The sequence below is a fragment of the Falco cherrug genome, chromosome Z, assembly GCF_023634085.1.
Source record: "Falco cherrug isolate bFalChe1 chromosome Z, bFalChe1.pri, whole genome shotgun sequence".
Lineage (NCBI taxonomy): Eukaryota > Metazoa > Chordata > Aves > Falconiformes > Falconidae > Falco > Falco cherrug.
The window spans coordinates 40,546,222-40,564,138 of NC_073720.1; the positions used below are offsets into that span (position 1 = coordinate 40,546,222).

Below are 17,917 nucleotides of genomic sequence, written 5' to 3' on the forward strand. Positions count from 1 at the left end.
AGCTAGTATTAAAGGTTTTTTGGGTTTGGTGGGGGTTTTTTTGGTGGTTGATTGTTCACTTTTGTAAATAATCACCAGCTGGAGAGAAAGTTGCTGGATGGGGTAAAAGTGCAATTAACCACATAGAGGTGCTTAGCCTTTCGTTGTGATGGCAACAAAGCTTGTAATTCCTGAGCCTGGGTTGTTTTTTTTCCTTTTTTGCCTTGAAGAAACTCATTTGCTGGTAGCTACTGTGAATTTGATTTAAAGAAGACTTATGTTATCTTGGTAGAGTTTTTATTAACTCTTGGCCTATTGCATTTTTAAAGGCAATTTGTGTGTATTGTTTATGAAATAAGGTAATAATAGCAGAATAACCAGAGCATTTGGTTATGTATGTTCGTGATATGTAAAATCGAGAGATTTTAAAAATATAGAATAACTATTAGTATTTAAGAAGGTTAAATGGAAAATCTACATGAAACAATGTCAGCTCATAATTTTAACTATAGATCCGTATAAAACTGGTGTTTTGTTAAATGTTGCCAATGAAGTTTTTGGATAGTAAAATGGAAACAGTAGCCAGCATAACAAGTAGTAGGTGCTTAATTTCAGGTATGTGAGTAATCCTGGATATTTCAACTGGGCAATTCATCTACCTAAAATTAATTAGGTGTTGAAGTACTTTGCTGGTTGAGGGATTGGGAGCGTCAAAGAAAAAGGCCTATATGTTCAGGCAGCAAATTAGGAAGTAGCTTACGCATATGAGAAATACTCATTCTCTAGCAACACATTGGAGTTTAAAAGGAAATCTTCATTGAAGGAAAAAACCCCCCAAACCTTGGCTAGAACTCATGAAAATAAAAAGTTAAGTTAGTTCCTTGAGGTAACTTTTAAAATATCACCATAACAGCTTAGTGCAAACAGAGTGCACTGAATAATATTTCCCCCCCCCACTGCATTACATGATGGCATAACATGTTCCTCGTAAGTTGGAACATCATGGAAAACATAAAATCACTTTGTTTGACAAAAGTGAAAGAGTAGCCATACAGTAGGATACAAAGGTATGCTACTTTTTGACCCGCATAAGTATTAATTTATTTCGGTCTTGGTTCAAAAAATATGTGAAGCCATGTTTCTTTGCATTTTGAATTAATATGTTCCATTATTGTTGTATTTCGTCAGTGACTTAAAAATTTCATTTTACAGTCATATTAACTGCACTAAACAGGGTTCTAGTTCCTGAGGTACTCTCTTCTTCCTTATCCTTTTTTTCCTTTAATTAATAAAGCGCCTCTTATTTGTGGGACATAATCTGGAGTACAATCTATTTAGTATGTTAAATGCAGGGTGATCTTGTGAATGAATGGTTTAGGTCACTTAAAGATTCACCATAAAAGCTGTTAGTGAAAATAGTTTTAATATGAATTTGTGGGAGTGCAACTTCACAAAGTTCAGTGGCAGTGTTCACTGTTACTTACTGCATGGTTGAAGCATACAAATTAAAATTAAGCTGGAATGATTTACACAGACACTAAAAATGTAAAAGGGTAAGGGAAACCCTCCTGCCGAGTCACAAAGTTGAGAGTAGGCCTCCTTGTTTTCTAAATTCCTGATATAGCTTAGGTGCGGCTAGGTCCAGGCTTAGTCTCAACTTGGTCTTCTAATGGAAGTAATACAAAGAGTAAGGAAGTCCTTCTGTTGAGTCACAAGGTTCAGAGTGGACACCCTGGCTTTCTAAACTCCTAATAGAGATTAGCTGTGGCTAGGTCCAATCTTAGTTTCAGACTTCAAAGGTTTCTATCTAAAGGATGTCTAAGGTTTATTCACAGTTTTAGGGTGGATCACAAGATTTGAGTAGCACTTAATCATTGACTAATTTAATATTACAAAGTGAATCAATAGGATTTACTTCAGAACAGCAGTGATTTAACTATTGATATGGTATTACTCTACTTGCTATGGGGTATCTAATTAATTCTAATTCTGCTTGCTATGACGTACCTAATTCGTGCACACAAACACAAAGGAATAGACGCATAGAGATACATAGAAAGTTACATACCTGTTAAAAGTTTCCCTTGAGTTCAGTGAAATACTTCTGTCAAATGCCTTTGCACCTTTGCATTTCTCACTGGGTGAAGTGTTGAGCCTTGAGAAGCTGAAAATTCATCCCAGGCCCTGTTGTCAGCTTTTGGTGGCGATCCTCCTGACTTCACAGATGTGAGCATTCACGAGCTCTGAGCAGCATCCTGCTCACAAGGAGGTGCTGGTTGCAGCCTATTGTAGTCCAGGAGAGTTCAGAGGGTTTAACTTAGGACTACTCTTTATAATTTAGTGAAATGATTTGCTGTAGTAATTTGTAAATTTCTGCCCAGGCTGTAACCTGAGTCAGTAGTTTTTTAAATATTCCAGTAACAACAGTGCTGTTCCACTCGGGCTGTGATCTGGGTCAGGAATGTTCCAGGGCTGTCAGGGAATAACTGATGGTCCCCATTCTCGTTCCTTGCCTTGGCCAGGTAACAGGAGTTCTGGTACAGACAGTGCCATTCCACACCTTAGCCTTGCCAGAGTTGCTGGTATGGTCAACGTGTGCTTAACGGCCTGACTTACTACACAAATGTCAAGGCCTAACGGGGGAGCAGCCCAGGGGAGAGGTGCAATGCAGCACTGCAGTTGATTAGATGAGAATGTAGCCAGATTTTCTTGGCAGTAAAAGCCTGGATAGGCATTCAGTTTTGAAGCAAGTTTCTTATTCAGTTGCAAAATTACCATATAAATTTAAGAACTGATTGCCGGATAGGTTAACTGATGTGATGCTGTGTCTCCTGAGAGTAGAGTTCGAGGGAGCCAACACAGTGACAATATTTAATTTCTCATGCGTAAGTGGAGGTACTTCATGAATCCACGCTGTTACCCTGGTGGGACCCAAAACTGCTCAAATGGTGGAGTGGAGTGCAAAGGGAAAGGGAAAGACTAGGTTACGGTGAAATTACTATTCCATTCTCAAGAACTGTATACCTCAGTTTTGTTTTTACAACATTGCTAAAAAGAAGTGTAATAGGTAAATCTACAGTCTGCAGTGCTTAAATGCAGGGATGCAAACAAACGTTCTGTTTTTATTTCTAGTAGTGGATTAGTCTTAAAACCTTAGTCTAAAGCAAGGCTGTCACTTCAGAATGTATTTAAAGTGTTTTCTGTGCGGTTAAGTAGTGGAGTTATTTTGTGATCCTAATTCATGTTAAGGTGTTTCATTTTCCTAGCTACAGATTTTTTTATAGTATGTGTATCTTTTGTAATAATGTATATGGCAGCTATCTGCAGCTGAGACTTAAGCTGAAATAGTGTGGTATATTTTTAATGGTAGTGTTTTATTTAAAAATTGTTGGATTTTCTTTGAAGAATCTCAGTTTGATGTATACAGTTTGTCTGCAATTTAAATTATTAAATACTGAAGGTTTCTCTTTAATGTGTGTCCCTCACTGAGGGCATACTGTGTGTTTGATCGTAGCAGTATAGACAGAGGTCAGAAATGGCCGGCTGCAGACTTCTTAGATGCAGGTTGTTAGTCAGACAGAAGTCCATGATTTTAAATAATGAAAAGGGAGTATATGGCAGATGTTGCTCCCTCTTAAATTAAGCTAGCATTTCTTCTGGAATGAGACAGAGCAGTGTTTTGCAGAGGCAGGCATCCATAGGTACAACAGCTCACAGAGCAGAGACTTTGAGGAAGGGCAGGGAGTAAGGCAGTGCAGAGAAAACACTGTTGTGTGCTTGTCATTACTAATCTTTGTCTCTTATTCAATTGTTTTAGAGCTAATAGATATCACGTGTACCCTGCTGCTGCTGAATCCTGACTTCACCACTGCTTGGAATGTGAGGTAGGTTGCACTCTGGGAATGACCTCAGAAAGACCTGGGCCTTATAAGCAAGTCAGCTGTAAGCTTTAAGTGCTGATTAGTGACATAAGAACTTCCAGCTAAGGAGTGCTGAAAGAACACTGAAAATCTCTTCTATCTTGTATGTCTTGCAGATAGTTTGAGCTTGAGACTGGCTTTATTTTTTTTGTAGTGCAGGCTAAAGATTACACTGCTGCATGTGAAGTCACATGTTTGGCTCAAGGTTTTTTTGGGATATAAATCCCATTGAACTGCCACTTCTGTCAGTTAAGGAAGGCTATTTGTAACCTTTACATGGGCTTATCCAGTTGAGCACTCCGTGATTCAGCGAAAAGATGTCTGCTGTCTGTCTTCACTGTTTTCTTTTTACCCCTCTTCGAGTATTATACCTGAGTCCTTTAGAGATAACAGTTCAATTTGCTGCCATTACTGATGCAGCTGGATCAAAGCTGAGTAGCCCTCAATAGATACACTGCAAGAGAAGTGGAGGATGGTGGCTATCCTTTGTTATGGACACATTCTCACCCACCCTGCTCCTTTCATGTTCCTGTTTGAATTAGTCTGCCTTCACCATTGGTCATGCTGCAGCACCTGCACAGGAGTCATTATGGAGGAGGAGCAGGAATTTACCTCCTTCCTCTTCATGGATCCCAGAAGCAACAGTTCATTACAACCCTGTCATCTGTTAATTTTTGTGTAAATCTCTGAGGTGAGAAAATCTTACCTTTCTGCTGCCTAGGTAAGACTGAAGACAGTCTTAAAGGAATAATTTTATAAGGGCTGACAGAAAATTATATGTTAGTGTCTGGGAGGGTTCTCATTAAAAATAGGACTTTTGTAGTTAAGATGTATTATTGTAGTAGGAAAAATTAACAAGATGACCTAGAAAGATGATGGCTGCAGGTAGCTGTCAGCCCTAGATAAGATTCAGCACCTTTTTTTTTTTTTTTCCCCTTTTCTTTCTTCTTTTGCTGCTGATGTAGTTCTGATTGATTCGGCTGTGATCTGAATCTTCCTAGCATCTCAGGCATAAGAAAGGGGAATTAAAGTGAAAGCGAAGGGCTTACTGTCATGAAAGTGTGTGGGTTTGAGTAGTTTTCAAGTGATAAAACCCAGTTAGGAGCATGTATAAGTACTGAAACTACTACAGTAATGTAATGTTGTGATACTTAAAACTAAGGTTTTTGTTTTAGGTTTTGTGGAAACTTCTCTTAATGCAAATGCATTCATCCTTATCAGTCTGACTTTTTGTCTGCCTGACAGCTGAGTTTGCTTTTATGGACATGAGAGGAGTAGTTCAAAGTTGTAAATGGAATGAAAAATGTTAAATAATGAATGAGGATTGTGTTCTCCTTTATGATGTTTATGGTTTACTAAAGTATACAAATTACTAGAGGAGGTGACCTTGCTCCCCAAATTCTTGGCCAGTGGCCATTCCTTATGTTGTTCTCTGCTGAGAGTGAGAGAGGTTGACTCAATAGCACTGAAATTGAAGGTACAGGAAGAGTGTTTGGGAATGGGAAAAAGGAAATTTTTACCTTTGAAAGGATACAGGACTTGTCAGAGCAAAAAGATATGAGGGGCATTGTGCAAGGCTAATGAGTATTTAAGCTCAGCTGACAATCACAGAAAGTTTCATCTGGTTAGTGAAGCACAGGAGAAGATAAAGCTTCAAATGTGTTACGTGCTAGGAAGAACTAGCTCCGAAGCCAAGACAGATTACCTATTCTAAACAATTGTAATATGCTTGCGTAGGTTTATCTTTTATTTATTTATTTTAATTAGAAGGGAAGCTATAGAAGGGCAGAGACTAAGCTAAACCATGAGAACTGAGCAAGAGCTAATTGTATGGTGTAGGAAGGCACGCTAAAAAACAGGAGACGTCACTTCTTAGATTTCGAAGGGAAATCATCCCTGTTACACTGAATGGGCAGCAAGACAGCTCTGGTTGTTAATCATAATTTCAGTTATCCTGTGTTTTTAGAAGTTGAAAACCCTTCCAAGTGAAAATGACCCAAATCTTTATGTAAGTGATTGGAAAGGATTGTCATAGGTGTTCTTGTTCTTGCCTGTATACTTGCTGGCATGTGCAATTGATTGAAAGTCAAATGACAGTAGGTAACAAGACGCTCTAAAAGTCAAACTTTTTCCTGTCAGATACCAATGACTTCAAAGGTGTCAGAAAAAACACAAGGCAAGTCAAAATCATTTCAGGTTATCTTTTATGGGAGCTAGAATTCTGAAGGTGGTCCACATGGCAAAAGAGCGAATAGGCAATAGAAGTTACATATCCCAACTTGAACGTTTGCTGAAAGAGCTTGAAAGAGGTTTATTTGGGATACTTCAGTCATACTTTTGATTGAAGTCCCTTACTTGTGAATGGGAAAATCTCTCATTTGAAAATCTGTGAAGCTGAAAGCTGCTTTTCTGCTACAGCAGTGAAACTGAATTGTCTGTAATGTTCTTCAACTTTGCAAAATAGTAAATTTACTTTAAAAGTAAATATGCGTGAGCCTACTTATTCACAGTTAATGCTTTAATATAGAAAGAGCAATTTCTTCACCAGGTTTAGGTTTTGGGAGGTAGGTGGCCTGGTTATTTAAATCTTTCTTAAGTATGTACATGCATTTGTTTTGAGTGTTAAACTGATCTAGGCGGCTTTTTCGTTGTCCTTATGGTAAGTGTTACCAAAATGTTACCTTTTGCATTGCAGTAATGGAGCAATTATTCCACCTGCTCCAGCATTGACGTTCCCTGTCTTTCTCTTGTTTGGGTTGCGTAAGTCAATGCACTGGCACTGTCTGGTCAGTCTGCCACTCCTGGCTGGTATGCCTGGATTTCCTGTTGAGCACCTGCTAAATGCATCCAATCTGAAGAGTGCTGAAACTTGATGCAGATAAAAACAAATGTCCCAGTAGCTATGTTTCTGACCTCTGCAGATAGTTCTGTACTGACTTCACTAGGTGTCAGGAGCAAAACTTCCTTAAGGATTTGTTCAGCTGCCAGTTCAGTAGAGAAGAAGGGTCTAGGCTAGTGCCTAGATGTATACATCTCACCATTTTTCTTGAATTTGAAATATGTTGCTCACTGTTAGTATTGCTGCCATTAGCTTCTGACTGTGGGTATACAACACAAAGCAAGTGTACTAGGTGGAGTCAGTTTTCTACTGGAAACTTCCAAAGCAGACAGAAAATGGTAATAAGTGCCTACATAAAGGAATATGTCAATCTATTTGTGAGACTCGGGCCGTTACTTTAAAACCATATTACATGTTCCATGTCAGACCACAGTTTTACCTTCTTACTGGAGAGCAGCTTTTTTCAGACCGTAATTCGTCTGTGTCCCTGCCCCCATTTTTTGGTTTGAAAATTGATCACCTGCTCTTCATCTGCTAGTGTTCCTCTTGCTGAAGCTGTTGTCATGCATATTAGTATGATGAACCATAAATTATATGAAAAAAAACCAACAACCAATGAACAACAATGAAACAGACTCACAACCCAAAAAATAACCCCACACCAAAACACCAGACCCATACCAAAATAGCTTCTACTTCTTGCACTCTTAGTTTTTAATTCTGACTTCTGGAGGTTCTGGAAAATGCATGTTTCCTGTCTGCAAATGGTAAAAATTACTGTATCTTTACTTCAAAGCTGCTGTTGACTAGACTGAGAATAGGATGTTGAGACTAATGTCCTGGGAGTAAGCAGTGATGGGGCAATGTTTACAAACACGCTTGGGACTGGCAGTAAGAGTGATGAAACTAGAAAGAATAATAGCATGTGGGGCAGGGAATTCTGTGCAAAGAAGCTGAGAAAGATAAATACAGACTTATACTTCGCTTTTCTGTGTCAGAGGTACTCTGGGAAGGGTTATGTTGAATGAACATTCAAGTTTTGTTAAAGAAAACCTTTATGTTCATAAACCAAAAGTTGTTTTACACGTAAGTAAAGTTGGCGATAAATTGGTGATTTCAGCCTTTCTGTTAAGTTTGAAAAACATTCAACACAGAGAATATTTCCCACTTCTTTCTAAATTTAGGGATATTGGATACTGTACCTTGAACCATATTTTAAAACTACAGGTGGGGGGGGAGTTGGAGGGGGGCTGTGCAGAAAAGTAGCTGTATTTTCAGATCTACAGAATGATCTGAGGATTCAAGAAGGAATGTTCAGTCATATATGTAACCCTATTGGCAGCCCTTGCATCAAAGAAAAGAAAAAAGCTGCCTGTGTTATGAAGATGCTTTAAGGGTGTGCAGATAAAAGCAATGTTATTCTCACCAGGCATTTCATACAGCCCAAACTGCTTGGCTTTTGGATTAGTAACAGAAAATGTGATGAAGAGCCACAAATCAAATACAGATCGGTGATTTCTGGGTAGGTTTGGGAACCAATGGGTTGTATGTGTTCAGTTTAAGATGAAGTTCTTTGATCTGGATGAATTTTGTTAGGCCTCATTAAATAGGCTGCGTATATATAGAGCAGAGTGGAATGGTGGAACGGCTTAATCTGCCAGAGGCTTCTTAAACTCTTGTAGTTTGACAGTGAAGTTCTATTATGATGCAAAGGAAATACTATGATATTTGTTACTGGGATTGTGTTCTGTTTTCAGGTAATTTCTTTTATTCATACAAATTTATTTTATCTTTTGTAGGAAAGAATTAATACTGTCTGGCACTTTAAATCCACTTAGAGATTTGCATCTTGGAAAACTGGCGTTAACAAAGTTTCCAAAGAGTCCGGAAACATGGATTCATAGGTTTGTTTCCCTTGCATTCTGTTGCCTCCCCAAGCTTAAAAACATTTTTTCTAGGCACTTTTTTTTACTGAACTTGTGTTAAGAAGAGCCGTAGGTGAAGGAGGACATGCAGAAATACAGCAGATTCTTTGAGCCAGTACTGTGCTTTGGCTTTTGAAGATGCCTGCCTATATTTTACACTTACAAGTAAAATCATACGTGACTTTTTTGCCACGTGTGTTTTTTTAATAAACTTTGGAGGTGGTGTAAATTTTCAAAAAGGTTTATCACGTCTTGCATAAATTCTCAGCCTGAGAATTCTGATTCTGTCTGTAATGAGCATTTGAGCATTGTGTTTCTCCCTTTCCCTCCTCCAGTGTATTACTGTGTTGCTTGTCTACAGGCATTTGAGAAAGACAAGAATCTGTAAAAACTAATCTTTATACCCAAAGTTGGGTTCTTTTCCATTCCAATACCGGTCTTTTTAGTTTGGTGAATTTATTTTTATAATTTCTAACTTAAGCAATGTCACTAAGTCACCACTACTAAATATTAAAATAGTGTATTTTTGGGAAATATAACTCCAGAATTACTCAAATGCACAAAGCTAACCGTCTCAGTTTGACTGCATGTACGTAAAATGCCTGCAGCACATCCGAATAAACTACAGATCCATTGCTCAACTTTGTTTAAAAAGAAATAAATAATCTTGGTATGTGTGTGGTTGTTTTCATTAGGTGTTTTTCATAGGGTAACTCATCCTGTTATAGACAGCCTTAAAGAGGTTTGAACGCAACATATATACCTCATTAGGGGATTCATAATCTATCAAAAATAAAGCTTCAGTCATACTAATAACATGCATTTTTGGAAGAGGGAGTTGTTGGTAAACTCTTCTCTGTGAGTACATGACCTTAAAATTCACAAAGTTAATGTAGAATCTAGAGTGTAATACATGGAACATTCCTAGGCATTTAATTTATAAACATCTACTTGATTTCTGTTAATTTATTTCTTAGTGGCGTTGATATAGCAACAACACTGACAAATTTCTGCAACGATGGCTTTTAATTTTGTTGTTCAACTGCTTTTCATCATCTCCATGCTACTGACTCATGCTGCTTGATAGCTTTATTTGAAGCAAAAGGAGTATTGTAGAAATAATGGGAAAAAATCTTGTGTTTTGTCATGAATTAGCCTTTCCTATGTGGTAGCTAACACTGGAAACTGTTTTTTTGCATGTAACTAGTGCTGAACCATCATTATGATGATCAATACATTGTTATGAAATTAGTCAGAAGGGTAGGTTCTTAGTACTTATTTACCTTTTAGAAATAATAAAAAATTCTGTCTAGAATGTCTGTGCAATCTTAAATCAGGAATAATTTAATAGCATTGTAAGTTTCTGTTCTGTCTGGTATTAGTCTGAATCAGAAAAGTATATTTGAGGGTGATTGTACAGTTGTTTGGCTTGGATTTGGATGTGTTGACTGTGATTGATACACGCTAGAAATTAAGATGTGCAAAAATTTTCTTTCTGCATGAGCATAATTAACCCTGTGTTTTCTGTTCCCCCATGATATCAAATTTCAAACAGAAGTGCAAAAAAGTAGAACAGGGTAATTATTAAGTGGAACACATCTAAAATATTTTTTTCTTGCACATAGGAGGTACACTCACTAAAGATGTCAAAAGACCATACATTTTGCCGTATGGTCTTTTGCTGTACATTTTGAGGGATTTCAGCTAGATCATGTGCATATAGAGTCAGTATATGTATTGATTGCGTAATTGTCACTGAATATCCTGTGTTCATTTGCAGTAATTTCAGGAACTGCAATGGTAATAGTAATAGGAACATGCATACAGTGACAGAAGAAATTGGATTTTTTTCCCCCCCAAATCTATTGGAGAAAACGTTCTCATAAGAACCTCCAAAATAATAACATGATATTAAACAGGTACCATAAATACATTTGAAATCTTCTGAGGTTGTGCTTGTCTGTCTTTCCTCCCATGCAAAAAGTGTAGAATTTAATTTCAACTAGAAGCTCAGGTTTCATTTTATAATTTTTTTTTGTTGTAGCCACAGAGACTACGAAGCCTGTATTTTTTGCCCATGATTTTGTAAAACGTATTTGATTTTTTTAAAAAAAATGCTCATTTTAAAAAACTGAAATTATTTTAGGATCAAAATAATTTGTCTTTCTATGTTTTCACTCAGAATTCAATGTTATTGAAATAAATATTTATCTTTTATTAAAGAAATGACCCTCTACCCATTGGCTTTTGTGCCTAGACATTTTTAGAATTTCCCAATTCTTGTGAATCTGCTGATTGAAGTGAAAAAATACTAGATAGTGATGTTCAGATCAAAAACATTTTTGAAAAGCAAAAATTAAGTCTTCAAAATTACTGCGTTTCCTAAAGTTACACAGAAGTCAAAGACCATGGTTCATTTGGCTGTACATATTTGGTTAAAACAAATGTTACATAGCAAGTCAGTGTATGAATCCTTCAATCTTTGCTTGTGATTTCTGCTGAGAAACAGTCAGTTTAACGATTGCATTCTTATAAATTATCTTTAACATTGTTTACCAATAGTTTAAATCTTTTTTTAAAAAACCAAGAGAAAAAGACTCAGTATAAATGAAAAATACCAGTGAACAAGGATATTATAAATATGTTGAGAGAAAAAGTGGAATGGTTGCCAAATATTTACAGTGATTGGCTTATCTATGTTATATGCATATATATACACCGTTTTATATATTAATTGCAAAACAGAATTATCTTTTTAAAGAAAATGAATTTATTATTTCTATTTTATTTATTGATTTCTCTTAACCAGGAGTGACACCTTTCTGAAAGTAGCAATTAATTGGTTTTGGAACCGATGTGAGCCAGTGCAAAACAGAAAAAGCAGTCGCAGACCAGAGCATCCCACACTGGCCCATTGCAATTCTCTTGACACTTGCTGCTTTATGGAAGTCAGCATATCTGTGATCCCTTTTTGTAGCAGACTTTTTGTGCAGGGTCTGCAGATGCATGTTTTCTGCAGCATTGAGGACACCTCTCAAAATACTACTAAACTACTATTAATAGTCAGTCCAAAGTAAAATTAAAAAAAACATTTAGGAGTCTGTGCTTATCCTAGTCACTTCAAATCAAATACGTGTAGTTCAGCAGTAAAAACATCTGTTTTGGTTATACCAGCAGTCTTTGAAACTGTATGTCTTTTGCACTTTCTGCTGATGTACGGAAACTAATTTGGGTTGCTGGGTGTAGTACTGACAAATGTAAAAAATACAAAGCACAGGTAATTATTTTTTTTGTTTAATCACTTTTTTCTGGCTCATTTTGGATACTTTATTTTAGTGCTATACAAGCATCTGAAGAGCTGCTCATTAGAAATCTCATCCAGACCTTGCATTTTTTTCATAAATTTGCTGTTTCCCTCTGTTTTATTTTAGCATACTGTAAGTAGCCATGACTGCTTAACAGCAAGCAAACAAATACAGCAGAGTTAAATTATTTTAGAGTGTGATCATAAATTCGTAGCTTTCAGTATGGGAAGACTTCAGATGGTTATGTTTACTACTTATTCATCATCTAGTTAATAATTGAAATACCCATAAGGTTTGATTGATTTATATAAGTGAAAAAACATTTTTTTCCTCTTAAAATTGCTCTCTCACCATTAACACTGTACATCGTTTAACCAGACGATGGGTGCTGCAACAACTAATTCAGGAAAACTCCTTGCCCAGTCTTGTGACTAAAGGAAACTTTGGAGCAGCACCTGTGGAGAGAATTCACCAACTAGTACAGGAAGAAATGAATGTCTGCTCTGAAGCTGCTGGGAGATATCCAAGCAACTACAATGCCTGGTCCCATCGCATCTGGGTTTTACAGCATTTGGGAAAGCTGACTGTCAAGGTATAATACAATAGTGAATAAAGTCTTAAATTTCCTTGTCTTAAGAAAAAAAAAAATACTGGTTTGCCAAGCAGATCCTATGACGTGGATGGGAAGTATCGTATGAAGTTAGCACAGGTAGCTAAGAATGTTTTTGAAAAGACAGGCAAAATACTGCAATGGGTATGTTTTGCATTTTTCTTGCTGGTGTAGGCAGGTTCTGCTCGGCAGAAAGAACAGATTTTTCTTGCCAGTGTACAAAGTTCTGTTTGTTGGTACTGTTAGTGAACTTGTGGCAGGAGGATGTATGAGACTGAGCTGAAATAAAGAAGGGGCAACTGAAAATTCTTACAACACTAGTTGTGGAATTCCTAATAGAGAAAAAGATAATGCTTGACATTTTATTTTGATGATGTATTGCAAAGTCTTGTTTTGATACCCTTATTCAGCTTCTCTGTGGTTTCAGAATACTGAAGGATTCGGTAGAGACAGCAGGAATTTCAGAGAAAGCATAGTAGTGTTTGTGAGTAGTTTCTTATTCTCCAACAGTATCTTTTGACAGCATTTAAACTGAGGGCTGATCAAACTATTTCAACTCCAGCAGGGATGTTTTGTGCAGTGGCAAATATTTAAGATCACATAGTAGTATCTAAAACATTGAGATCTACAGCAAATTGAATGAATGTGACAGAACCAAAAATTGCATAGGCAGTTTTATAATACTGTGGTTTCTAAGCTGCTAGGTGAATTCCTTGTGAATATTAGGCTAATACAATGATGTGTCATTCACATTTTTAACATCAGCCGCTGCATTTTGCCATTCTGTAAATATGCGGAGGAGTGAGGGATGAACTTAGTGAAGGTTGTTGAGTCAGTATAGCATGTATTTTTATGTCATTTATGAGCCAGCTTTTGCTAGCAATAGATGTTATTTTACTGGTGTTTTCTGTTGTCAACTGGGAAGCATTAAAAACAGCTGTATCAAATTAGTAGTAAACAGCAAGTATGTTCTAGACTCCTTGAGGAAGGCAAGTTTGTATGAAAAGGTGGTTATGGAAAACTCGGGAGAATTACAGGATTGGGATAGATTGGAGTTTAGAAGTTAGTCCCTGTTTCCTATTAATATAGACCTCTAACGCTTTCACATAAGTCTTTAATAGCTTTATTAAAAAGAGGGGGGGGAATGTTAGCAGTGTTAATTAAAACTTGGGTCATTTTATGCTGTAGTTAACAACAGTAGTTTGAAGATCAGGAACACCCTGAGTGCTTTTTGCACTTGCCATTCCTTACTAATTTAAAGAAACAGAAAAAAATGTATTGTGAATAACTCGTCTCAGAACTGGAATTATTCTGGTGTATTTATTCATTGGCAGTTGTCAGTGCTTTGTGTGACAAGTCACAAAACATGCCTGTGAAGGAAGCGTTTTAAATTTGTTTGATCACTCCCAACTCCATTTGCCTGCCTGCCATCCCAGTTCCACTAGTGACCTTCTTTTTAGGCTGATTACTAAGGAAGTGGTAGTTTTCTGTCCAACTGGATTTTATTACCTCTGCCAAAATTTCACTGGCGCTACTGTTCCTTGAGCAGCGTGTTTAACTCATTGGGAAATTTCTATGTTGTCTCTAGGGTTTTTTTTCCTGACACCATGAGTGCATCTTTTTAGTGGCATTGCAAGTTTGCCTCAAATGTGAGTAGAGTACCCTGTATTATTTAGTGTCATGTTTCTGCTACAATACAAACTTTGCCTGTAGTTTGAGGCAGTTTTTGTTACAGCGTACAAGGAAACAGAGGCCAGGAAATGTTATGAATATGTTGTGATATTATTGAAATAAGACTTCAAAACCAGGTTTATAATTTATGAAACTGTTGGCCCACTTTGGAGGATTTCAGGATGTGGGTTGTTTGGTAGGGTTCAGGGTTTTTTTTTTCTTTTGAGTTGGTAATCCTGATGCTTCTGCAGACTGAATCTCAGTTCAAGCTCTGGGAAAAAGATACAGAATGCTAAAGGAGAAAGTTTTGGCCCTGTAGGAAGATTTTCTCACAGAATATAGATGGTTCTTCTTTCTTACACTACACAGTAAAAACCATCTTCTTTGAACATAGAAATCTCAGTTTGTTTTTCCTGCAGTATTTGAACCCAATAGCAAGTTTATATAGTGCTTGAGTAGTGTTCATTAATACCATTTAAGGATTTGGCAAGAACAGATTGTTCCAAACCAATCTAATCTTTCTGGTATTATAGTACTTGCCTTGGAAAAGGATGAGAAAGCCCTGACTCCAGCATGCTTACATGACAGTACGGTGGTTAATGGGGAGAAAACATGAGGTTCAGACACCTACTAGTAGGTGGGTGTGTAATTAGAGAACCAGAGTAAGAGAGTAATATTAGTATACATCTGTTAAAATCCATACACATCATGATACTTCAGAGAAATTGTACAGGTATGAAAACAGGGTGTAGTTCAGCAGGGATGGGCAAACTATTCATTTTCTTTAGACAGAAATACTCAGTATCATAATTACAGGATGGAGAGCGACTCATCAGGCCCTACAACAAAAAAACAAGTGAAGTAACAAGTGGTGGGGTCATTGTCATGAGGTGGTGCCTCTCTTGTGTGATGCCCAGAAGACAGAAGTGGATTCATAAGACAAAAAGTAATTATTCAGTAGATATCCCCGGTACGGCCTTGGCTTTTTTTAGTTGACTGGACCTCGAAGGTACCTGTCTTTTGCATGAGTGGACATTGCCATATTTATCTGGTTACCCTTAAAAGTTCTTGCCTCAGATACAGTTTTAATTTTCCAAGTGTCCCAGACCAGGGAGGAAATCTTTGGCTGCAGTTTATGGCGGGTAAGCACTTTTAAAAAGCAAGCACAGGGTCAGGGAGGATGTAAGGAGGAGTACAGATCCAGAGATTGAGGCAAAGGTCACTGAGCACTTATGTCCTGTTCTGGAGCAGAATGCCAGTTCCGTGGTACTCAGCTCAGTGCTGAAAGCAGAAGAGAGCCCTTTGCTGAGAGACTATCAAGGAGGTGGAGGGAGGCGTTTTCATATAATTTTCAGTTTGCTTCATGGAAAAATGGCAAAGGGCTTGTGCTGCTCAGTGTGGAAATGGAGAAAACTGGCTTGCTAAGAAAGCAAATTCCACTGTTGGAATTCAGACATTAGCTGGCTTTTGGTACCTCCAGTTGTTTGAAGCATTTTCCATTGTTACGCTGAGGTTCCTAGAGGAGAGGCTTTGTTTTTTGTAGATCTCAAGAGGTTTAATGGCAATCTTCTGTCTTGGTTTTCTAAAAGGTTTTCTAGTTCAGGTGAGGAGTGATGCTGGAAATCATTTGTTTGCTTTGTGCAGGCATTAAAATGCATAATTACAATGTTCCCTCATAGCTTTGTAGCTTATAAACGTGTCTGGTAAATGAATCAGATTATTCTAAGATCTAAGTTGGACATAATGTGCATAGTGTCAGTTCCAGCTGAATAAAGACTAATCTGATTTTTCTGATGTTGCCATTGAGCCTTATGTTGTTTTTAATAGGTTTTTAAATTTTAATGGTCAGAAATTTAAAATAGTAAGTTGAGTTCTGCTGAGAAGAGAGAAGCTGATCTTGTGGTTTAAAGTACAGCCCCCTTAAAAACCCCATGTGTGGGCTGTTACTTAATAGTGCCCTTCAGTTTGCTGGTGTCTCCTTGTCAAGACCTAAAAAAGCATGTTGAGTATCTCAGGGAGAAGGCACTATTTATGTCATTTGTATTTGCTCTAATATCTTTCAGAACACACGCACCACAGCTGTATAACTAGTCTTGCACATTCCCATGGTTTTCTTTGTGGGTGGTGTGCTGCTTGTGCTGCAGAGAAAGACTTGCACCTATGAAAATTGCTTTGCATCAGCTGGTACTGTTAAGTGATGTAGGTAGCTTAAAAAAAAAAAGATTAAAAGCAAGAATATAACGGTAAGGTGTTATCCACAGCCTTCAGATGTAAACGAAAAAAGGTAGTTGTGATTTCTTGGAGAGTTTATACTCCAGAGAAGGATCAATGTGAGGAGTGAATTTAAAGCCTTTAATGAAATACAACCATTTGTTCTAGTAGGGTTTTTTTGGTTTGTGGTTTTTTTTTTTTTTTAAGCAACTCACTCACCTTCTGACAAAAGTTAAAATACTTCTATACTGATATCCATGTAGTTTGTTGTACCCTCTGCCTCCTCTAAATAGGTTTTATTCCTAACTATGGAGCTTCTTAAACCACTGTTTATTTCTCATCAAAAGTGATCTGGTTTTTTTTTTTCCCTCACCCTGTGGGAAGGTTTCTGACACAGCTACCTTTTCAGAGTTTGGAAGAAGTGTAATTTCTTTTGTGCAGGGATGCCAAGATACTTGTCAGCACACAGTGGAAAAGGGCCAGTGATATTTCGGTTTTCTGTTTGTGTTCTTAAACCATTACCACAGTGGCTAAAATCCACAGAGAAGAGGTTACCTTAATACAGAAACAGCGGTAATAGATTCCTTCTGTACACTGATTGATAACTTTGTTATCACTGCTTTTTGTTTCAGATTCTCCTTGATGAACTTGCATCCACTAAATATTGGGTATCCATGCATGTCTCAGACCATAGTGGATTTCATTACCGCCAGTTCTTACTCAATTCCTTGATAGGCAGAACTGTGACTGACAAGAATGTACTGATACAAAATCAAATGGTAAATAAGCAAAACACTAGCTTTCAAAAGGAGGAGAGCGCAGGGGCAGAAGCTGCCTGTGTGGAAGAGCAGAGTGTGGATCTCCCCCGCTGTTTAGAGGAAGAGTTGGAGCTCTGCACTGAACTGATTGATATTTACCCAGGGCATGAAACCTTGTGGTGTCATAGGTAAGAGGACTTGATCAAAAGAGTGTCTTTCCGATTTGTGGATTGTTCTTTGCCTGATGTTTCCAGACAAATTTTTGTTCTGATCTAAAAAGGTACTACTCAATAAAATATTTTTAAGCTACCATATCTTAAGCCTTTGGAAAACATTCAAGAGCATAATCAGAACTATCAAATGGAAAATTTGATTGTGCTTAAGTATCTTGATATAAGCTCCACCTGTCCCTATAGTTTGTGCAAGAGGCACAAGATACTGTGCGCAGCCTTCACATGCTTAAAATGTTTAAAGGGCAAAAGATGAGCAAAAGATAGCAGAAGATGGATCAGCTGCAGAAAAACTCTGCTTTGCCGGATGGGTTTATGTGCCTGACTAGGTAACAGCAGATTTGCCGAGGTGACACTGAGTCCTTTTTTGTAGAGTGACAGCAGATTTTGTGCCTGTTTTTGGGGTAATCTGGTGGGATGGCAAATGAACTGGAGCAGTTCAGTAGCAACAGCAGATTATTTTCAGTGC

General features: G+C 37.5%; 1 protein-coding gene across 1 annotated transcript in view; it reads left to right on the forward strand.

The window, feature by feature from the left end:
• The window catches only part of PTAR1 (protein prenyltransferase alpha subunit repeat containing 1), a 38,303-nt gene that overhangs the window by 9,609 nt on the left and 10,777 nt on the right, over nt 1-17,917 (forward strand). The window contains exons 3-6 of the mRNA XM_055698805.1: nt 3,797-3,863; nt 8,538-8,642; nt 12,347-12,560; nt 17,093-17,406. Coding sequence (XP_055554780.1) covers nt 3,797-3,863; nt 8,538-8,642; nt 12,347-12,560; nt 17,093-17,406 — 700 coding nt within the window. The remainder of the gene's footprint in view (nt 1-3,796; nt 3,864-8,537; nt 8,643-12,346; nt 12,561-17,092; nt 17,407-17,917) is intronic.